The sequence below is a fragment of the Cololabis saira genome, chromosome 2, assembly GCF_033807715.1.
Source record: "Cololabis saira isolate AMF1-May2022 chromosome 2, fColSai1.1, whole genome shotgun sequence".
Taxonomy (NCBI): domain Eukaryota; kingdom Metazoa; phylum Chordata; class Actinopteri; order Beloniformes; family Belonidae; genus Cololabis; species Cololabis saira.
The window spans coordinates 12,321,660-12,345,507 of NC_084588.1; the positions used below are offsets into that span (position 1 = coordinate 12,321,660).

At 43.1% G+C, this 23,848-nt stretch overlaps 1 protein-coding gene across 1 annotated transcript; it reads right to left on the reverse strand.

The window, feature by feature from the left end:
* Nucleotides 1–282: 282 nt before the first annotated feature.
* On the reverse strand, nt 283–22,418 carry zdhhc13 (zinc finger DHHC-type palmitoyltransferase 13). The gene is made up of 17 exons (XM_061737892.1): nt 22,334–22,418; nt 16,556–16,770; nt 13,401–13,523; nt 13,101–13,178; nt 12,390–12,534; nt 11,779–11,843; nt 11,345–11,507; nt 10,664–10,789; nt 10,435–10,568; nt 10,240–10,340; nt 8,244–8,368; nt 8,096–8,158; nt 7,912–8,005; nt 4,637–4,720; nt 4,388–4,545; nt 2,776–2,873; nt 283–873 (listed from the first exon to the last, which is right to left on the reverse strand). Exons 1-17 carry the CDS (start codon nt 22,355–22,357, stop codon nt 735–737), a joined length of 1,935 nt encoding a protein of 644 aa, XP_061593876.1. The 5' UTR covers nt 22,358–22,418; the 3' UTR covers nt 283–734.
* Nucleotides 22,419–23,848: the final 1,430 nt, after the last annotated feature.

The following is a 23,848-nucleotide window of genomic DNA, read 5'->3' on the forward strand; positions in this document are numbered from 1 at the left end:
AGCCGTGTCATCCCGAACTTCCTGAAAAGCTGTGTAGCCCTTCATCTTAACCCCCTCCCTTCATCCTGAAGGGAATCTGCTCACCACCACCCCGTAATGTGAACACGTTAAACATAAGCGCAGAGCTCGGGGGGAGAAATGAGATTGTCAGCTACGTCGTATATTCTTACTATCTTCAGTACTGAAAGTAACATTGAAAAAAAACAAGAAAAAAAAAACTCACAAAGTGATTAAAACCTGAATGTTTCCAGTTAAAGTGGATAGACGAAGCTTTCGAGGAGCTACGGAGACAGGCACGAGATTTATTGAGGTGTTATAGTGGTCATTTGTTTCCAAACACATGCAACTTTTACAAAAGTCATAAAACCAACCCTTTATACAAACAAAAATTCTTCTGTTTTCCCAGAACAGCTGATAAAAATAGGCTTTACGTCTTTATAAAAACAAAATAAAACGTCATTTACAATTGAGACCTTTGAAGGTCCTTCTCTCAAGCAAAGAAGACTTCAGGATTTTTCCCTTTCCGTACACCGGTCCAGTATAAGGCAGCAGCAGCAGTCGGTACAAAGAGGAAACAAACGATATCCAAACGCTGTTCTGTGTTTTCCAAACTTCCATCATCTCTCTTTACAAGGAGCCAGGAGAAGAAACTGAAAAATAAATAAATACATTCTGTACTTTTGGTCTGCAACCAGTCTGGTCCTGAGAGTGGGTGGAGGAGGATGGGGGGGGGGTCACACCACGTTGGTCTGTTCAAACAGGTACTGGTCTCGGTGGGGCGGGAACTGCTGCGTCCAGTCCACGATGTTGGGCTTGAAGAGGCCGCAGCAGCGCAGCTGGAAGAACGCCGCCAGGTTCTGGACCACGCCCAGGCTGGAGACACAGAGCAGGACATGGTCAGAGGGACGGACGCCCAGGGCCGTGAAAAGTATGCAACTTATTAGGAATTAATTGGTTCATACATTCATTTGAATTAAAATGTGATCTGAGGCAAACGAGACGGGCTTGAGCAGATATCACACAGACTATTGTAAGAGGAGCAGAGGTGTCAAGTAACGAAGTACAAATACTTCGTTACCTTACTTAAGTAGAAATTTTGGTTATCTATACTTCACTGGAGTAATTATTTTTCAGATGACTTTTTACTTTTACTCCTTACATTTTTACACAATTATCCGTACTTTTTACTCCTTACATTTTAAAAACAGCCTCGTTACTCTATTTCATTTGGGCCTTTAAAAAAAACTATCCAGTTAAATTGCTCCATCCAGATAGAGTGAATTTGGTTGTGGTTGTTTCAGATGTTCTTGTCCAGTTTTGTTCTTACATCCGTTCCCTCAGATTCCTGCAACTAAACTTGGATGTACATTCCAATAAAGGTTAGGATAAATGATAACATGCCTCTGAAGTTTGACTTTTTGCACCATTACAATACTTATAGGCAACTAGTCATCATATCTCCTGCTCTCTGAAACACATGTTAATGCTCAATAGTACACATATATGGTTCTTTAATATATTTGCATTATACTAAGATACATTCATTTTCAATGGCTTTTGTCCTTAATGTCTTTTTTCCCCTTACATTACTTTTACTTTTATACTTTAAGTAGTTTTGAAACCAGTACTTTTATACTTTTACTTGAGTAAAAAACTTGAGATGATACTTCAACTTCTACAGGAGTATTTTTAAACTCTAGTATCTATACTTCTACCTGAGTAATGAATGTGAATACTTTTGACACCTCTGAAGAGGAACCATTGGAAGTGAAAGCTGGCTGAATCTCTGTTGGCAGAAACGTTCAGTGGCTCGGGATCAGATCAAGTTCAGGAGGAGGTTCTGGCCATTCGGACAGATAGATGCTTAAATACTTTACGTGGCTTCCCTTCCCAGTCTTATTCTATCCTTGAGTTCTTTTTGCTTGGGAGGACTCACATTACTGGATCTTTCTTTATTAGGGTTATCAAACTAACGCTTTTATCAGCGAAAACAGCCGTTAACCACACCCCCAAACTCCTTCACTAATTAAACAAGTTTGCTTTTGTTGAAATAACCAGTGTGTGGGTTTGCCTGGGTTTGTCTGTCAGCAGGGTGAATGTTTCACAAAGACATGAGAAATAATACCTGCTTATGTGTTAGTTAAAGCGCATTATGTCTGTCTGCTATAGCGACATAGAAGAAGAAGATCGGATCATATTTTATGACTGATTACTGCAGAAAACAGGGTAATTTTGATGGTTCTTCTTGCTGATGTTCACCTTTGTGTACTTACTCATCTCTTAATGTCATCTATGTCCTTTTCAGAGGTTTTATCTAACTGAACGGATTTATTGTAGATGATGTTATCGGCAAACATCATCTTACATAACGTAGCTACAATTGAGTCCTGGTGTAATTTCTACAGCAGAGCGGGGGATGGGTAACATCAGGACTAATTAACAACTACAGAGATGTTCGTTACTGCACAAGCTGTTGACTGACAGGTATCCTGTTACAACACAGTTGTTAGATTTACATCAAAACCCACACTTCAAACACTGACGCTGATTAACCTCAAATACCAGAGAGCTGCAGAAATAAACAATAAAAGAAGAAAAGCCTTCAGCTGCTGACGTGTTCACATTAAATTCTGACCTGGTTTGTGAAATATTCTGGTCGGGAGGTTAATAAGTAACGAGCCAATCATTGTACCTTTTCCTATGTGACACACTTGCATCCAGAATCCAGATCAGTATTGATCAGACGCCACAGTAAAGCACCGAGATTCAACTTACTTGAATGGATTCTGTCTCAGCGAGACGGATTGTCTGAGTTTACTCTGCTGGAGGATCAGAGTCGATCGCTCTGCGGTGGTTATTCCCAGGAATGCAATCTGCTCCGATAAAAATCAGAAGAAAACCAGTTAAGAAACAGGGAGGACGGATGATGCTCATCAAATCCAGGAGATAACAGAACCAGTTCAACCGGCCTGACGGGTTTGCTTTCAGACACTGTGGTGGCAAAAATTGTTGTTCAAAAAGAATGTCAGGACACCTCAGCTGTCTTTCGAAGATTTAATGAAAAGAGGACTAACATTCAATTGAACGGAGCCACACAGTCCAACCGGTCACACAAACCGTCAGTCCTGAGTGAGCTGAAGAAGATTAGCGACAGGTTATTTTATAGTTGAGAGCAGGAAAAGACAAAACATCACCCATCACCCTGGCAACCGTGCCATGATCTGTGTCAAAGGAACATGACCTTGGCATAGGAATGAAAACAGGCAACAGACAGTGTTATACCAAAATTTTCCATTACAACACCACTTCCAACAAGTCACACCGAGTCATTTTAGCCCAGCTGACGTTTTCAGTTTACTAGGGAGCAGAAGGATCCAAGACTTAGCCTTTCCCAGAGCGGCTGGGGCATCAGGTTAAGAAGCGGTTCATGTTGAGTACCGACCATCCCAACCTGTGGCGGCAGTATCCTTATCTGGGGTCATAGTTAGTTTTTCCGTAGGAAGACTTTTCTCTTTCCCTGCCGACATCCAAGATGACGACCCCAAGATTCAAGATTCCCCAGACTTCAGCAGCACTGAGAATATTTGGGATGTTCTGTTCTGCAGTCGTCTGGCGAGCTCATCATCAACACGAGACCTTAGCAAAGATCGACTCTGGACGGAGGATACAGTAAAGGCGATCGGCACCGCAAGGACACTTATTCTAAAGATCCAATTTAGGTCCAATTTGTCCTTTGCAGGGTCACGGGGGTCTGCTGGAGTCTATCCCGGCTCATTACAGGGGAGAGGCAGGTGCACCCTGGACAGGTCACCAGTCCATCGCAGGGCCATATACATACAAACAACCAGACACACTCACACCTACGGGCAATTTAGAATCATCAATTAACCTAGCATGCATGTTTTTGGACTGTGGGAGGAAGCCAGAGTACCCGGAGGAAACCCACGCAAACACGGGGAGAACATGCAAACTCCACACAGAAAGGCCCCTGCCGGGCCAGAGAGTCGAACCGGGAACCTTCTCGCTGTGAAGCAAAGTGTATTTTTCAGTCCCTATAAAACCAGTGGTGATAGCAGACGTAGAACCAACAACTGAACGGACCGGTTGGCTGAAGACGGCCCTTTTTAAAAAAATTTAATGAAGTACATATCGGTTTATAAGCCCAGTTAGGACGTCACTGACATGGTTTTTAGAAGGGTCAGGTACCGGGTCAGAGGTTGAGCTGGCCCCAGTCTGAGGGTTCTCTTAAACACGGGTCGAGTGTGACGTAAACATGTTAAACATGCATTCTTTGTCCAGGAAAAGTCTAACCTCAAAACCCCTTTGGTGACAAGGTGCAAAACCCTATTGCTTTAGAGCCAAAACATAAAAGCGTGCAGTGAGTCACCTGGTAGAGCTGCAGCAGCAGGATGACAGCCGACCAGCAGGTGTGGTAGAGCGCCAGCAGGAAGACGCTGACCACCCAGGGAGAGCAGCTGACCAGGCCCGAGACGGCGGCCCACACACCCTCCTCCTTGTAACGCAGCACACAGTGGGCGGACCAGTCTGAAAACACACGCCGCCCAGGGACCAGTCAGCACTGGAAATAATAACCCCCCCCACCTGACATTCTGGTTACTGCCGGAAAACCACTCACACGCCAGACAACCGTACAGCATCCAGCCGCCCATCAGCACCAGGGAGAGCAGGAAGAGGATGAAGTAGTGATGGTTCCTGGCGCCTGGATACGCAACAGATGAAACATGCGGAGGAAATCAGTCAGGCCAGTCCACAAACTAGTTAAGGTAGTTATTTAAAGGGGACCTATTATGGCATCTAATACCTATTTTAAACAGGCCTTGAATGTCTTAAAAACAAGATTTTGATTGTTTTTGCTAAATAAATTAGAAACTCAGCCTCTGAGCCATGTCTTTATCTTCCCATTCTCTAACCTCATTATCTATGCAGGATTCTGAGTGGGCGGGGCTATGATAATGAGGCTCTGTGCTGATTGGCTGCGTGAATGACACGATACACCACCATGAAAAAATGGTGGAAGCTCCGGCCGGCGGAGTTAGTTGTGGGCGTGGTTTCACGCATCAGATCCCAACCTATGTAACGACGGGAGCAGAATCTGAACGGCTCGTAGATCCACATCACACTGGACGGCTCATCCGGGCGGCTGTACAGACACTGCAGAATTTGGTTGCTTTCCTCCTTCTCTGAGTTGGCAGGCTGAGGGGAGACCACTTTATATATGTAAAAGCAAAAGAAAAAAACGTGTTTTTCATAATAGGTCCCCTTTAAGTGCCATGTTTGGGAAAACAGTATTATTGTAGTGTTCTGCAAGTCTATGTTATTATATATACATATATACCGTATTTTCGCGACCATAAGGCACACATTTTTTTTTTTTAATGTGCCGGGCGCCTTAAGAAACGGTGCGCCGTGTCTATTACCTGAATTACGGTAATGTAAGGCCCGCCACCATGAGAAGGTAAAAAGAGAAGGGGGCGGGTGAAGCTGAATGAGACCATCCACTGAGCTGTTTAATGCGAAACAGAAGATGAAGACTTTTAAGGATTTGCTTGATGTGTAAAGTGAAATAAAATACAATCAAACTAAGTTTTGCTCCCGCTATATTTTTAAATAAGCACACTTGTGTGTGCGTATTCTGCAGAGCACGTGTGTTTTGCATGTCGGGAACCGAGGATGCAGCTGCCGTCGGGTTGCGGGGTCCGATCGCCGCATCCCCGGGGCAGATCCGGCTGAAATGCCGGTGCTCTTTCCCCGGGAGCCCCTGCTACCAGTCCATGTGGGCTCCTCCGGTCCCGGCCGGTCGGAACCGGTCACGTTCCCCGGTTAAAGCCGTGGTAATGCGCGCTGCTCCTCCCGACTTCCTGGTTCCCCAAGCGGGCTCCGATCGACCTGGTTCCCGCCTGCTTTGGGAGCAGAGATTTCTGGGGTACGTCTCAGGTCGGATCAGCTTCACCCTCCGAGATTTCCAGCCAAATCTGTCGGTTACAAACCCGGTACCGGATCTCCGACATGCGTGTGTGTGTTTTTCGCGGCGCGAAACACACACATTCTCATTTATGTGGCGCTTGGCTGCCACGCTGATGGACATAAACTTATGGTGATTTTTAAAAGAAAAACTTTGCATAAGACGTTTCCAGCCGGAGTCATTATAAGGACGAATGAAAAGAGGTGGCTGGATGAAGGGATGATGATAGAGTGGCTGAGACAGGTCTGGAAATTCGGACTGGCGCAGCTGAATTACCGGAGCGGAGCTCCTGTCGGATACAAACCCCGGTCCCGACATGCGTGTGTGTGTGAGCGGGACCAGCGCGGGGGTCCGGGGGAGCGGACCGGGACCCGGAGCGGGACCCGGGACGCGGGACCGCCGCGGTCGGGATCCGCAGCACAACGGGGTATGAAAAGTGTATTTACTCTTGTGCTTGCCTGCCACGCTGATGGACAGAAACTGCCGGCTATGGTGATTTTTAAAAGAAAAGCGTTGCCTAAACAGACTTTTCCAGCCAGAGTGAAATGAAAAGGGCTGGTGGCTGAGACAGGTTTATGTGCGGGACCCGTGTTTTTTTTTAATTCTTTAATGCAGAAACAGAATATGAACCTTTGAAGGGTTTGATTGATGTGAAAAGTGAAATAAAATATCAAACTAAGTTTTGCTTCCGCTCTATTTTTAGCGCGTGTGTGTTTTGCAGTGCGCGTGTTTGCAGCTCCGTCTCTGTAGACGGCGCCTTTTGGGTCGGTGCGCCGTATGTGTTTTAAAACCAAAAATGACACACAAAACTGAGGGTGCGCCTTTCCACACGGTGCGCCGTATGGTCGTGAAAATACGGTATATATATATATATATATATATATATATATATATATATATATATATATGTGTATGTATGTATGTATGTATGTATGTATGTATATATATATATATTAGAGGTGGGTGCAATTCATCGATGTGTCGATGCATCGCGATGCGTCACGTGACGATTTGTAATCGATTATGGTCCAGTAAAAAAAAAATCTTTTTTTTTTTTTTTAAGTTATCCTATCCAGATTCCAGACTGAATAAGCTGCGGAATCATTTCATTTTCAAGAATGCACATTTCTTATTATTAACTTGAAATATGGCAGATGTGTTTACACTAAATAAATTTGATGGAAGTACATATCTGGTTTACTTGAATTAATGAACTCATTAAATCCAGGGCATGACTGTTTTCAGTGTTTTCCGCCAATAGAGGGCGCTCTCATGCAAGTGCAGCTTTCCCTGGTCAAAGTTAAGTAAGTCAAAGAGCAAATGTTTACATAGTCATAAAAATAAATAATTTTGTGTCTTTGAAAAATACATGTCAAATGTTCAAAAAACCTTGTTATTTACTTAATGAGTACTGTTGGAGGAACTGAGTTAATTGATTGGCTATTTATTTACAAATGTAGCCACAGATGAAGACAAAATCAATCTTGTATGGAAAAAAGCATTAAGAATCACAATAATCGAAGAATCGTGGCACCAATAATCGAATCGACAATCGTTATAATCGAAGAATCGAAGCTCCAATAATCGAAATCGAATCGAAAGGTACCCTTGTTTGCACACCCCTAATATATATATATATATATATATATATATATATATATATATATATATATATAAAAACATTTATATTATATATTACATGGATTTAATAACAGATCCTCTTCACAAGCTACAACATCCCTTTAGAATTTGTTTCCTTTTGGCAGAATTTCTATAAATTTAATAAATAAGGTGAAAAACTTCTTCCCTTCAAAGAAAGCTAAATCTTTTTTTCGGTGTTTAGCTTCCCCCAAGTGAAGGTTTTGTTTTATTTCACGCTTCAGTTTAGTTTAAAGGCTAATCCTGGGTGTGTAGCGACTAATCCTCACCGATGCAGGTGTTGGTCCAGATGGAGTGGTGGTCCTGCTTGGCCACACACGCGTCACAGCTGAAGCAGTGACTTGCTCGCACCGGTCTCCGGACCTGTTCAGAAAGAAGCAGGACAAGCCGATGAAGTCCGGGCTGAAACCCAGCGTTGTAAAGAGTGCTGGCGTTTGGCAGCGACGGCCTCACCATGCAAGTGGTGCAGAATATCCTGTGATCCAGAAACCCGGCTTCGGCCAGCACCAGAACGTTCTGACAACACAGACAAACCAGAGCTGAGCTGACTTCTGCAGCAGAAAACGCTCACGGGACTCTTAGATATCTGCAGGCTTCTCACCATCTTCTTCTTCTCTTCGGTGGTCTTGATGAAGCCGGGGTCGGTCCTGCAGGTGCGAAGGTAGTAGTAGAGCAGCGCGGTGGCGTTCAGCGTGAACAGCACCTGCACCGTGGCGCTGGGCCCATGTGGGGGGCTGAGTTAAGGCCAAAATTTATTTACAAAAACGGATATTTCCCCCTCTACGTTTTGGAAAATACCATCATTTACACGAACCAGCATAAATACTCTGTTAAGGTGCTATGAGCAGCCAAACCTACAGGGGGCAGTGTAACGAGAAGATAAAGTCATGCTAGCCAATCAGAATCCTAGAAAAAAAACGTAAACAAATGACACGTGTAACTTCTAGTTACTTCCAAGACGGAACGAGAGTCTTTCGTTTGGAGTGACAGAGAAGTGGAGTTACTTTTAAGTGTGACTTTAGAATATAAAACAGGTAAAATACAAGAAAATATTGACGGTGGCCAAACAAATTGTAAACACAGGTCGCACACATGACGCTGGTAACGTTTCTGTCGCATAATGTGACGTTCTGAAGCCTAAATCTCCGTTTCTCTCTGTTTACAAGCAAACGTGAAGACGGAGTTTTTTGAAAAATCTCCACTTTGGCCGGAGTTTTCAGAAATTATCGATTTTGGTGACTTTGAGCTTCGTTTTCGTGTAAACGAACGGCCAAAACGCATGAAAACACCACCGTTTTTGCTACGTGTAAACGGGGCCTAAGAAACGTCCCGTCCAACCGTTCTCCCTCCTCCAGAAAGAAACTAAAGGTCCCAACAGTGAGTATAAAACTTTTTACGATGCTCTTTGCTCCTGGTACATTTCTGCAGAAACACTTAAACGATGTTTCTTAATGACGATAACAGTCAGCAACAAGGCTGCATCTCTAGAAATACCTGAATATGCAGTAAGGTCAGAAAGTCGTCCAAGTCCTTGCTAGAACTACGTAAAACGGAGGTCCAGCACCCCTCTGACTTTGGTAGGTTCATTTCTGTTTCCACGATCTCTAAAGTCATCGTAGTTTTCAATCTGAAAAGATGCTGAGGTCTGTAAAGTGGAGCCTCTCAGAGGTGCAGCCCGTCACAGCGGAGGAGTCTCTGGAGGGTCATCGTTCACAATTTCAGACGGAGGCAGTGAATTCAGGACTTTAGGATGACTTGCTCAGCTTTTGATGAATTATGTGAGAACAACTCCTCTCCGCACCGACGGGAACTCCAGCGTGGTGATAAATGTTTAGCCATGTTTTTTCTCTCTCTTTCTCCGGGAGCTTGGGGGCTTTTTGAAGCTCAGTCTGCAGACCGGTGAGGGCTGTGATTGATCTGCTGCAGGACTCTGCTTTTCCGCTTTATCCCTTCTGCTAGGCTCCCTCAAAGGTCTGTACGGACCACCTCAAACTGAGAGGTCAACACTCAACCAACGAGTTTCACGTTATTTTATAAAAGATCCTTTTAAAACTCGATGCCATGCCGCATGGCGGCGTCAAACTGATTAGCTGATTATTGCGCCGAGTTGCCGCAGAAGCATAAACCAGGCTTTGGACTTGACTCGGAGCCCAAGGTTGGTGACGAGACTATAACGCTGCGTTGCAGCTCAAATCACCGTAGAAACCACCTCATGGGAAGGTGAAAACTGGCTGACATATGGGCGTTTCTTTAAAATCTTCTTTTAAATCGAACGCGTCCTTTCGTTTCTAATTTCACGGGTGGAGAAAACACACTTAGACGCATCATTAAATCAGGAACACATTTGCCTTCTGCTTTGGTAAACAGTGACATTTCAAGCCTGCAGGCTCATTGCGTTCTGGTCCATTATGTGTTGCATGTATCCTACAATAACAAAGAATTTTAGTTTCTTCTGTGACTGGAAAAAAAAAGTGGTCACTGGTCCGACTCAAAATCACTCTGATGCGTTTTCATGAAAGAACAATACAATCTACCAGCAGTAGGTGTCTTGTAAATGTTTGAGATGGCGGTTTTTCCTTTCTAGAGAGAAAGGATATCTGGAAGAAACCAGAGGCACCAGGTGACGAGCATCCAGAAGACTGAAGCCATGAGAGCCGAAGCCGGTAGGAGGGACTGGAGGGCCGGGTTTGGGAAATTCCTGTTTCACACAAACACAGCATGATGAACGATACAAAAGTGCGTTTTAGATGTACATCTGCAAAGGGAGCAGCTGAGCTTAGACGCGTCCTCACCTCGAGACCAGGTTGATCACGCCTATAACGCAGGCCAAAAGGATTGTCTTGAGTAACCAGGACTCTGAGTTCATGTCAAGTATAGCACCGATGCACCCGAATATGGCAGTGCAGAACAAGAACTGCACAAAAACCTGGAGGACGACACACAGAAGAGCCTTGAAACATCGCTGTTCATATGTGACGGGCAGCTTAAAATACGTCTTTTGATGCTACAAGTCTCCTGTACCCTGTATCTGTTGACAATGCGCAGGCAGCGGGAGTTGGAGCGAATCCTCTCCTGCTTGACGTGGTTGAGCATGTGGATGAGCAACGGGCTGTGGACCTGGTGGGCCAGGTCGATGGGCGTGTGACCCTGAAGGAGACACGTCAGAAACAGAGAAAACCAGATGCATCAGTCTCACGGGAGGAATCTTCCTCCGTTTAGACCAGTGGTTCTCAACCTTTTGCAATTTTTTGGTCAATTCTGAGGTAGGGGGCTCATAATTAAAAAAAAAAAAAAAAGATGCAGCTGGTTTTAAGTTTGTATTAACAGTGTCGTGCAGTAACTTCAACAATTCAAACGGGTGTAAGATTTCTTATTGAAATACAATGAATGATGATTGTGAAAGAGAAAAAGAAGGTCATGTTACCCTCTGTAGTTTAGGTAGATAAAGGTCTCCGTCACATTTGAATAAAATAATAATCTATTTCTATAAATGTCAGAGGATTTAAAAAAAAAAAAAAAAAAAAAGTATTAGACAAAGTCCCTACAACGCAGCGTTTCCCCCTGCATCACAGCAGGTTCGTGACACTTGAGGTGCAAACGGCTTGTTGCCCACGTAGTATTTTCTCTAATTCTCGACACATTAGAAGCAGAGGGGAGGAATTATCGTCCTCTCAGACTCAGACAGAGTTTAGTGAAGCTCACGTTAATGTTCTCAGCGTCCACGCTGGCCCCGGCCTCCAGCAGGATGTGGGCGGCATCTACGTTTCCTGCCAGCACGGCGCAGTGCAGCGGCGTGTTCCTGTTCACCTTGTCCACGGCGCTCACCGACGCGTTGTTCTTGATCAGAAAGTTTGTGGGTTCAGGTCTGGAAAATAAGAACAGGGAACTTTCTTTTAAGCAGTTCATACCAACGTCAAGTAAAAAAAACTATTGGAAATGTGCGTTAAGATGAACAAGTCAAAAATTTGTGAAAGTATCTACAAATATAATAGATCTTTATTGTCATTATCACCAGGTACAACAAAATTAAAAGTGCTCTTCATTCAGTGCATCATATATAAAATAAAATACCTAAAAAAGTCTTACAGAAAAAAAAAAAAAAAGGAAGTCCACTTGTGGAATAGTGAGGCATTTACCCAATAATCTTCTGGGCTGCCAACATGAGCGGCGTCTGTCCGTTACAGTCGGGGCCGTCGACTTCCTGAACACAACAAAACATTCAGAGGGTTACCAAAAAAAAAAAAAAAAACACAGAAAATGTGGTTTTCTGAAGGCAAACAATGGCAAAATTTAAAGATTTCCAGCATGCATCTGATACCGTTTCCCATGATGTAATGCACATCCACATCAGCCTCAACGCTGTTCATTTCTGTTTTCGAGACTGAAAAACAACTACAGATGTTACTTTTTCGAAAGTCATAACGTCATTAACTTTAAAATGGCAAACTTTATAAAAAGCAGATCTTCACTAAAGAATTATATCTTGATGACATTAAATTTCCTGCAGTGCAAATACAAACAGAAGTTAATTTAAAAGGCAAAATCTCTTTGCGACTCTCTTTTTTAAACAATTATACAATCCTGAAATCAGAACTACATTTCTAATTACTCAAAGCTGAAAAATAAAAAACAAAACATTTCAGATTAAGATCAGACGTCTGCTGCATTTTCCTTTGAGCACGTGCGACATGTACGTCACATGCTTCGGCTCTGAAATGACGTGAGAGGTGTTTCCTGGGAGTCTCACCAGTCCCTTAGCCATGAGATACGCTGCGATGGCCATGTGCTGGAAGAGGATGGCAAGGTGCAGCCCACGGTAACCTTCTCCATCTGCGACGGAGGGGTCGGCGCCGTGTCTCATCAGCTGAATCACCATGGGCAGGTGGCCCTGCCTGTTCGTTGATTTAAAAACACAGACAAGAACGTTGGTGTTTGAGCAGAAGCAAACCAAAACAGAGCACGCGAGTCGGGTTTGAACAACAGGAATCAAACCTGAGGTCTGGAGTTACTTTCCATTAATAACACGAATACTTTGCTGCAACGTGAGATGCAGCATTCACTCACACACTAGAGGTGCTAGTTAAATCAGTCAAAGTCAAAAGTTTGGGCACACCTACTCATTCTGAATGATGTTTGACAGGTGGTGTATTTTTGGAGGAAGTCGAAGCAACAAAAATGACCATTTAAATGTTAATATTGTTCTTAGTGTGTTGTTTTGCTACTTTTTAAGTCTCTGTATTTCCTCAATATATTTTAAAAAAGGAGGAGGAATAAAAAAAAAAAAACTGCCCTCCTCCAACAGTGTTTCCTTGTTTCTGGTTGTTTTTTACTCTCGTTTTTACATTCCGCCCCCAAGTGGCGGTGTCTGGTATCACATGCACATAGAACTGGCGTGAGAAAGGTTCACAATGCAGCAGGTTGTGTACGCGAACGGACATGAAGCTTGACACTGAATCACCTTATTGCCCAGTGGAGAGGAGTGGAGTTGAGGTCTCCACCCAGCTGGTCAATTATCGCCCCTTTGGACATGTAATACCTGGAAAACAAACAGCAAAGACAGACAGTTTTTCAGTTTTGAAGCAGCAGAGTCAAACACTCCGGGTTGCTGCGTTTCAGGTCAGCTGTCTTCTGTCCCCAGATGCTGAACACTGTAGTCTTTGAAATGTAGTAGTAATCAAGTAATCAAGGATCTTTAGACCTCAGTGGAAACATGTCGCAGGCAGCGGTGCGCACAATCGGACTGAAATCAGGAGCTTACTTGACCAGCTCTGAGCGGTTGTTTATGGCGGCCCAGTGCAGCAGGCTGACGTTCTCTTTGTCCGGCTGCCTGACGTCGTATCCCGCGTCCACCAGCTCCTGACAGCGCTCCAGGATGCCGAACCTGGCGGGATCACGCACACGAAGAAAAACATGCTTCAGAAACTCATGGAATTGATGACAAGAGCTTAAGAGCTGTAAAATGGTAAGGAAGCAGCCAACTTTGAACAGGCATCCACAGTAAAACACCATCTGTGCACCAAAGTAATAATAATAATAATAATAATAATACATTCCATGGCCCTCAAGGTCGCCGGTGGCCGAGCACGTTGTTTCAGTCAGTTTCAGACTCCCTGAGAAACAAAGGTTTCCTGACAGCGGAGGAACAGAGGGACAGAAACAGCTCTGGAGATTCTTGTCTTTTTCCTTCCTTACAAGAGAAGCGACCTTTGCTCTGCTGCACCTCCACTCACTGATCGCTAATGAGCCACGAGTATTCCTGTTTAATAACATCATACACAATGCTGAAAGGCGGCTTTGTTCAGCCTGACTGTTGCATAACAGTGTTTTCTTCTAAATCCACTGGATTAAAAAGTCAATAATCTGATATCTGAAAGCTTTCATTTGAGTTACATTGATACTGCCAATACTATACTAGTAGTACTACTACTATACTACTATAGTATAATCCACTATACTAGTCTACTATAGTATAGTCGACTAGACTATACTATACCAAACAATACAACAGTCTGCTATACAATATCTAATATACTATAGTCTACTATACTCTTAAAATACAGACAAGTAGCTGTCATTGTTTAACTTGGAAAATGGGATTAAAATAAATAAATACATACATAAATAAATAAACTAGGGATTCCCCGATCAAATGTTTTTGTATCCGAGTCCAAGTCGTTTCATTTTGCATATCGGCCGGTACCGAGTCCTGATCTTTACAATCCACAAAAATAAAAAATAAGAGAAACAGCTCTGTCCTTTCTGTCCAAACAATTCCTGAAGCACAGGAAGCTGATTCAGCACTGTATTTGCTGTGCAATTTGAAATATTTCTAAATTACAGACATTTCTGAAATGCTGAGAAGCCCGCTTCAAGTTAGCCAGCGTTGCCAATGCTTTTTATTCCAACCTTCCTCTTTTGCCCTGGCTTTAGGCCAGTGCAGGACATTAAATATCTATCTTAATTAATACATTCATTAGAATAATATATGAATAATAATATTTCAATGGCGCTGCGCCAGTGCAAGATCAGCCAGCTTTGGATTTGTGGTTGCATGATTTTTTCCCAGTCTGGACGTAGAGAGGTGAACGTTTCCTACGTGAGGGAGGGGCCCACGGCAGCACGGGCTGCACGCTGAGAAGCGTGAGAAGAATAAGAGCCTTCAAGTCTACAGAAGTCCTCAATGACACCTGAAAAAAATTACTAGGTTTGTTGCCAGTCACTTGATTAAAAAGAAAGTCTGAAAACTCACTTAAAAGGGACCTATTATGAAAAACACGTTTTTTTCTTGATTTAACATATATAAAGTGGTCTCCCCTCAGCCTGCCAACTCAGAGAAAGAGGAAAGCAACCGAATTCTGCAGGGTCTGTACAGCCGCCCGGATGAGCCGTCCAGTGTGATGTGGCTTCTACGAGCCGTTCAGAACCTGCGCCTATCGTGACGTCACGATAGGCGTAGAGGTTTGGCCTCCGCTACTGACACCACGCCCACAACTAACTCCGCCGGCTGGAGTGTCCGCCATTGTTCCGAAGCAGTGGCTGTTTCAACAACGAGGGACAGTTAAAATTAGGTTTTGCATCAACACTTACCCTCATAAAAGGATCTGCAAGGATCGGCAACTGCACACGGGTCAGCGGTAAGTGACGTTAATTTTTTATGTTATTTATATTTGTTTACAATGATCTTTGCATGGGCAAGTATTTAGCTCCGGAGCCACTCACCAGACCGGACCGGTGAGTGGCTCCGGTGGCTCCAGTGTTCCCTAACGGAGTGTTAGGTAACACCGGAGCTCTATTAGTAATAAATTTTTCTTCTGTTTATGGTTTCAGATCTTCCAAGCACCTGAAGCTGTTCAACGACACCTTCAGAAGACGCACAGTCCTTCCTTGAGCCAGCAATAGGTCTTTAATGTTATTTATATACAACTTATGTTTTATTTTTTTTAACAATAAAGTTGTCATTTGTGAACATTCAGTGTTGTGATTTCTTTACAGTTAACATGATTCATTTGTCTTGTAACATAAGAAATTAAATGATGAGGAATCGGAGTAAATAACTGTGGTGTACCTGTTTAGAATTCAATTAAATCTTCCTGTGTGAATCAGTGTGACGACGAGGTGACCCGGTCAGGGAACTAAAGGCTGATTTATGGTTCCGCATTACACCAACGCAGAGCCTACGGCGTAGGGTACGCGTCGATTTAACGCAGAACCATAATTCAGGCTTTAAAATCCGTTTACAGCGTGTAACTGCATGCGAGCGTCCGACTATCGCGTCGAGCTGCGTGACATCTCTGTCCACACTGAAACCGTTAAACTCGCAGCCAGTTAGGACAGTCCAATAGAAAATAAAGCAATGGAATTGATTTTTTTCGCCGAAACTTGCTCGCATGGGACACGCTTTGTGTACGCAGCCGGCTGCTCTTCTCCCCGGAGGGAGGCTTTGTTCCCTCCCCTGCTACACGTCATTCAGGCAACCAATCAGCGCAGAGCCTCATTATCATAGCCTCCCCTCCCCTCAGAATCACTCACAGATAATGAGGTTAGAAGCAGTAAAAATAGAGACATGGCCCACAGGCTGGATTTCTGATTTATGTAGAAAAAACAAGCTTTTGATTGTTTTTAAGACATTCAAGGCCTGTTTAAAATATACATTAAATGCCATAATAGGTCCCCTTTAATACAGCAACAAAGCCAATACGTTGGCAACACTGACATCAGCTCATCTTTCTTTGACAAGATCACTCTTCCTCTGTATGACTTAGGTCAGGCAGGAAACCACTGGTATCACACATTTAACGGTCCGTTTCCACAAAGATGGTTTCATTATGCAACAGCTTCACCATCTGTTTATTCCAAGCACACAAAAAAAACTGTTGTATCAGAAAACTGAGACATGTATAATGGTCCACCTACTGGGTTGCCTTCACGATGTCCCAGCTGCTACTGTCGTCCAGGTGCGACCGTTTCTTCGGCTGCTGACTGATGTCCGTCGTGGGATCCATGAGTTTGCCTAACTGACCATAAGCAGGTGGGAAGAGGTGCGTCATCCCGCCAAATGCCGCCGCTCTGGGCCCGTGACTGTGAGAATGTCCTGCATGTCCCGAATGTCCGTGGTGACAGTCGTGACCCTGCGACGCAAACAACAGAAAAACACAAAAATAAGACACGAGTTTCTCTATGTGAAGGTTGCAAATCATGATGATGTCTAAAACAGGTTAATGATCACTTATCTAACAATAACTTTATAAAAACTCTATTCTCATTCATTTTGCTTGATTTGACTGCATTGTTTGACAGTTTCTTACACCATCCTTCTTGACTGTCGTGCCTTCATCACCAACACTGCACTAACCTGGTTCCATTCCTACCTTTACTGTCGTACTCAGTCGGTTCATCACAACCCTCTCTTGTAGAGTGGTGTGTATGTATGTGTGTGTATACAATGGGTTGCAAAAGTATTCACCCCCCTTGAACTTTGTGACCTTTTGCCACATTTCAGGCTTCAAACATAAAGATATAAAACTGTAATTTTTTGTGAAGAATCAACATAAAATGGGACACAATCATGAAGTGGAACGAAATGTATTGGAAATTTCAAACTTTTTTAACAAATAAAAAACTGAAAAATTGGGTGTGCAAAATTATTCACCCCCTTTACTTTCAGTGCAGTAAACTCTGTCCAGAAGTTCAGTGAGGATCTCTGAATTATCCAGTGTTGACCTAAATGACTAATGATGATAAATGGAATCCACCAGTGTGTAAACATGTCTCCGTATAAATGCACCTGCACTGTGATCGTCTCAGAGGTCCGTTTAAAGCACAGAGAGCATCATGAAGAACAAGGAACACACCAGGCAGGTCCAAGATACTGTTGTGGAGAAGTTTAAAGCTGGATTTGGATACAAAAAGATTTCCCAAGCTTTAAACATCCCAAGGAGCACTGTTCAAGTGATAATATTGAAATGGAAGGAGTATCAGACCACTGCAAATCTACCAAGACCTGGCCGTCCCTCTACACTTTCAGCTCATACAAGGAGAAGACTGATCAGAGATGCAGCCAAGAGGCCCATGATCACTCTGGATGAACCGCAGTATGGAGCTAGAACAGTCTCATAATTCACAAATGCACAGGACAAGTTTTACAAATGCACGGACCGATTTGCAAATACACACACCGTTTCACACGTGCACAGGACAAGTTTTACAAATGCACAGACCGATTTGCAAATACACACACAGTTTCACACGTGCACAGAACAATTCACACGTGCACAGGACAAGATTCACAAATGTATTTTTGATGCACACACAAATATAACCTGATTTACAAATGTTTTTTTGTCTGTGAGCTGCGCTGGATTTGTGTGTGAGTTTTGAGACTCCCCTGACGTGACTAGATCCACAAATGGGTTTTTTTTAACACGGAAGGATCTGCAACCAATCAGATTAAAGGGGCGGATACACCTGCTGTTTGAACTGCGTTAGCGCTGTTCACTGAGAAAAGTGATTAATATTTCAAGTTAGTGGAGTAAAGATAAAAAACAGTTACAGGAGATAAAATATAAATAAACAGGATGGAGAGGAGATCACTGTTGCTTTTCTTGTGATCCCGGTAAATAAAACAGCGCGATTGGAGATGGTTTGTGGGGCTGTTCAACCAGAGCCGCCGGGAGAGCTCTTAGTCCTGCCGATGCAGCAACTGATGATGAGAAACAGCGGAGATTTTTATATATTTGCTCTGTTTGGTTTCACGAAGTATTACTGTCCCGCTGATTGAGCTCAGAACCAGACAGACCGCAGCAGAGGCTGCGCTGCCTGACGGGGACGAGCTGCAGCGCAGGTGGAGCAGCAGCGCATGTCAGGAGATTAATTTACTGAAATATCTGGAGTAAAGTCGGTATCAGTCGACTGATAACCGAAGAACCTCTGTATCCAGTTCAGATGTTTGATGATCGGTGGACTAAACCCCCCACCAGAACCATCACGGCTGCATCTTCCCATGAGCATGACTCTGCACCGGGAATGTGTTGATCTGCCGCCGCTGTTTTGACACATGTTTGTCTCTGTGTGGTGACAATGTCACATCATGCATGTGAGGATAACAGCTGCTTGTTTCTGACCTCCGTGTCTGGTCCCTGGTCAGCTGGTGTCTGACCGGGACCAGCGCCGCTAGTGGCCAGAGCCAGAACCTGACCTGCAGCAATATTCCCCCCCGTCAACAGGCTCGTTCTCCTGAAAGACACCTGTAGTTCAAATACAGAAATATCTCCGCTGTTTCTCATAATCAGTTGCTGCATCGGCAGGACTTGGGAACAGATCCCGACAGCTCTGGTTGAACAGCCCGACAAACCATCTCTGATCGCGCTGTTTTATTTACCGGGATCACAAGAAAACCAGAACAGTGATCTCCTCTCCATCCTTTTTATTTATCTTTTATCTCCTGTTGATGTTTATTTATCTTTTACTGCACCAACTCCAAATATTAATCACTTTTCTATGTGAACAGCGCTAACGCAGTTCAAACAGCAGGTGTATCCGCCCCTTTAATCTGATTGGTTTAGAGTGAACCGTCCCCCACGTGGGGTGCGCTCTTATGATTGGCTGGAACAAATGAAGACATCTGATTGGTTGCAGATCCTTCCGTGTTAAAAAAAACCCATTTGTGGATCTAGTCACGTCAGAGGAGTCTCAAAACTCACACACAAATCCAGCGCAGCTCACAGACAAAAAAACATGTGTAAATCAGGTTATATTTGTGTGTGCATCAAAAATACATTTGTGAATCTTGTCCTGTGCACGTGTGAATTGTTCTGTGCACGTGTGAAACTGTGTGTGTATTTGCAAATCGGTCTGTGCATTTGTAAAACTTGTCCTGTGCACGTGTGAAACGGTGTGTGTATTTGCAAATCGTTCTGTGCATTTGTAAAACTTGTCCTGTGCATTTGTGAATTATGAGACTGTTCTAGCTCCATACCGCAGAGCTCTACAGCTGAGGTGGGAGACTCTGTCCATACCACAACAATCAGTAGTATACTGCACAATTCTGGCCTTTATGGAAGAGTGGCAAGAAGAAAGCCATATAAAGTGTTGTTTAAAGTTTGCCACATGCCACCGGGGAGACACAAACATGTGGAAGAAGGTGCTCTGGTCAGATGAGACCAAAATCAAACTTTTTGGCAACAATGCAAGACGTTATGTTTGGCCTAAAAGCAACCCAGCTCATCCCCCTCAACACACCATCCCCACTGTCAAACATGGTGGTGGCAGCATCATGGTTCGGGCCTGCTTTTCTTCAGCAGGGACAGGGAAGATGGTTAAAATTGATGGGAAGATGGATGGAGCCAAATACAGGACCATTCTGGAAGAAACCCTGATGGAGTCTGCAGAAGACCTGAGACTGGGACGGAGATTTGTCTTCCAGTTCCAATAAGACAATGATCCAAAATATAAAGCAAAATCTACAATGGAATGGTTCACAAAAAACATATCCACGTGTTAGAATGGCCAAGTCAAAGTCCAGACCTGAATCCAATGGAGAATTTGTGGAAAGAACTGAAAACTGCTGTTCACAAATGCTCTCCATCCAACCTCACTGAGCTCCAGCTGTTTTGCAAGGAGGAATGGGCAAAAATTTCAGTCTCTCGATGTGCAAAACTGATAGAGACAAACACCAAGCGACTTACAGCTGTAATCGCAGCAAAAGGTGGCGCTACAAAGTATTAACTTAAGAGGGGTGAATAATTTTGCACGCCCAATTTTTCAGTTTTTTATTTGTTAAAAAAGTTTGAAATATCCAATACATTTCGTTCCACTTCATGATTGTGTCCCACTTGATGTTGATTCTTCACAAAAAATTACAGTTTTATATCTTTATGTTTGAAGCCTGAAATGTGGCAAAAGGTCACAAAGTTCAAGGGGGGTGAATACTTTTGCAACCCACTGTATATATATATATATATACATACACACATATACACATACACATACATACACTGAAATACAAGTGTGGACAGATTTGTTGGTATGTTACACCTCAGTTCTTCCTGGAAAGTAGTTGATAGCAACCGTCTCATGTTTAACTACATTCCTTTAGTATGAGATGGATATGGCCAAGCCAAAACAGGAATGATAACACTCAGATGTATGTCGACATGCAACAAGGTTTCTGGGCGAATGTCATTTGGACTGATGAGACAAAATTACCGGCAAGTCTAATCAGCTCTATGTTCACAGACTAATGAAGCTTTCTAAGCAAAGATGACGTCTTATATAAGACACGGAGGAGGTTTAGTTATGTTTTGGGGCCCAGCGTCTGGCATGGATGGCCTTGAATCTGGCCGTGTTTTAGTCTCAGGACTATCAAGGAATCCTGGAGTGAAACACACAGCTCAATGTCAAGAAGCGTCGGATGCAGACGATGGGTCCTCCGACAGGATAATGACCCAAAACATATTGTTAAAAGATTGCGCATCAGCATAAAAAGTCAACGGTACCATTGCATTTCTCCACTCCACCGTCATTTGTTGTACTTTATAAAATCTTCAGATTCATCTGAAGCAAAGTCTGACTGAGGTCAAACATAAGATAAATAAGGATAGATAACATTAACTTATGTCATTATGGTACCAAAAACTACTAAATGTACATGTATATAGAAAGCACATTTTTGTACCTTGTGAATATTTTATATTTTATCATTTAGTGAAAAAAGGGCCTTGAAGAAGAGGAACTAACTGCTGCCTTGATGGGGACTGAGGATGCAGATAAGAGGGTTTGTGTGCAAGAACTGTTAGGCTTTTGGATGATGGAAAAGATAAAAATAAAGAATTTATCTGATTCCAGCCAACTAATAAAAATAGTTTTATTTAATTAATGTGTCCTAAATCCCTTAAAAATGTAATATCACTAGTCTCCGATAGCTCAAACGGGATTTAAGTAAACCAGTGAAGGTGTAAAAGATTTCATTCAGATTTTGCTGGTTTCCTGGGTTAATGTTGCCATTTCCCTGGAGGGGGATGAGCCACACTTTCACAAGGATCAGACAGCTGTTTCCATCCTCTGGGAAGGATGGATCTGCTGGATGTTACTAATATAGGTAAATATAATCACATATTGATGTCTGTTTCATGATGCTTTTGCCACAAATCCTGAGAGATGAAAAACCAACCAACACCTGGCGACCAATGCCTGCAGATGTACATTTACTGAACACGTGTATGTCAGAAAACGAACCGCACTTGTGCTTTTTAAGATTACATGACATGAAGGACCTGTGGTAGGTGAGACATGAAGGACCTGTGATAGGTCAGACGGCCTGTCAATCACCCGCCCGTCCAATCAGAGCTGCTCCTGTGTAAACGTCACTGCGTTATTATCCAATGAGATTAGACCGTGACAGCCACCGCAGCACTGAGGTGACAGCTGCCCCCACAGGTGACCACAGGTGAGTCCAGGTGAGTCCAGGTGAGTCCAGGTGACCCCAGCCAGACCAGGTGACAGGTGACTCCAGGTGACAGGAAGCTGCTCTGTACGCAAGGCTGTTCCGCGGTACCGGAACTTAACCGTCGAGCGGGCGGGTTGATGCCGAATACAAGCGAGATAAAGACCCGAGAACAGAGCAGGCGAGCCCGGTGTCATCCCTAAACCAAAGACACAACAACAGAGGCGGCTCTCAGCCGTAAACACACTTACATGAGCGTTTTCCTCCCAGTCCATCTCGACGTGGAGAGCAGTGAAAGTTCAGATGCCGGAAGGCGGGACGACACTCCACTTCCGCCGCCGGCTCTTCAAAATAAAAGCCGCCTTTGTTCGTTTCACAGCCGAGCAGGTCTTGTTCAGTTTCTATGGGAAAAAACATCAGGAAATGAGGGAATCTAACTATCTCAGAACAGAAGTCCAGTCCTTCAGGACTTTCCTCGTCAGCAAAATAGCACTACAGGAATCCCTTCCTAAGAGACAGACAGCTGGAATAGGGCAACTGCTCATATATATACACACAGTACTCGAGTTGTAAAAAAATATCAGGGGGGATGGTGGATTTTTATCATATGGGGACAGATAATTTGTGCTGATTACAAATAATATAATTTATTACAAATAATAGCACTGACCAAAACACCTGCAGAAATACTGCAGGAATGACATAGCAGCAGTTAAATGCAGCCTTCTGTAAGCTTTAAATATCCACTGGGCTTACATCAAATACATCAAAACACAACAATAAAAACAGTTTTCTGAACTTATCAATATGACTCTGTCCTTCACAGGATAAGTAACATGGATCACTGCAAAAACTCAAAATCTTAACAAGAATATTTGTCTTATTTCTAGTTAAAATGTCTCATTTTAGTAAAAAAATCTCATTACACTTAAAACAAGACTCATCACTGGAAAAAACAACAATTTTCACCTGTTTCAAGTAGATTTTCACTTAAAATAAGTAGAAAAATCTGCCAGTGGAACAAGATTTTATATATGTATATATACATACATACATACATACATACATACATACATACATACATACATACATACATACATACATACATACATACATACATACATACATACATACATACATACATACATACATACACATATATATAAGGAGGCTCATATATGTTTTATTGGCTGTTATTAACCACCCTAAACACAACTAACCACCTCAGACACAACCAGAACAACTCCGAACACAACCAGACCACATCTGCAGCAAAGGGGGTCATTAACAACCCTTATTGGCCATTATTAACCACCCCAAACACCTCAGACAGAACTATAAATATATATATTAATATATTAATCCAATCAACAGGAATATACAACATGCGGAAGAATGCATGATGTGTGGATTTTCTAGTTGACTTTGTTATAATCTGGTGCTTGAGTTTATCCCATATTGTTGGGGTCTGAGCATTAGATTTAATGTTAGCTGTATATACAGTAAATGTTGTATGCTATTTTAATGCACTGTATCGGCAATAATTTGACTTCGAAGTATAGCAGCATCCATCTATCCATCCATCGTACTGACTTATTCCCATTTAGGGTTAAATGGATCTGTTGGAGCCTATCACAGGCCTGTTCAGACGAGGCAGGCTGCCAGTCCATCACAGGTATTGCACATCTGTATAACTTTTTGAAAAAGTTGTACTTTGTTTTGAAGGTGTAACATTTGATTTCCTGCATTTTCTTGCTCTTTCCTTT

What these genes read in the sequence shown, in the direction of transcription:
- zdhhc13 (XM_061737892.1), bottom strand. Translation starts at nt 22,357, where the DNA reads ATGGACTGGGAGGAAAACGCTCAT. An exon ending in GTGCCTCTGGTTTCTTCCAG is followed by an intron (nt 8,369 to 10,239) that starts ATATCCTTTCTC and finishes TCAGCCCCCCAC; the next exon opens with ATGGGCCCAGCGCCACGGTG. An exon ending in GCTGTACGGTTGTCTGGCGT is followed by an intron (nt 4,546 to 4,636) that starts GTGAGTGGTTTT and finishes GTGTGTTTTCAG; the next exon opens with ACTGGTCCGCCCACTGTGTG.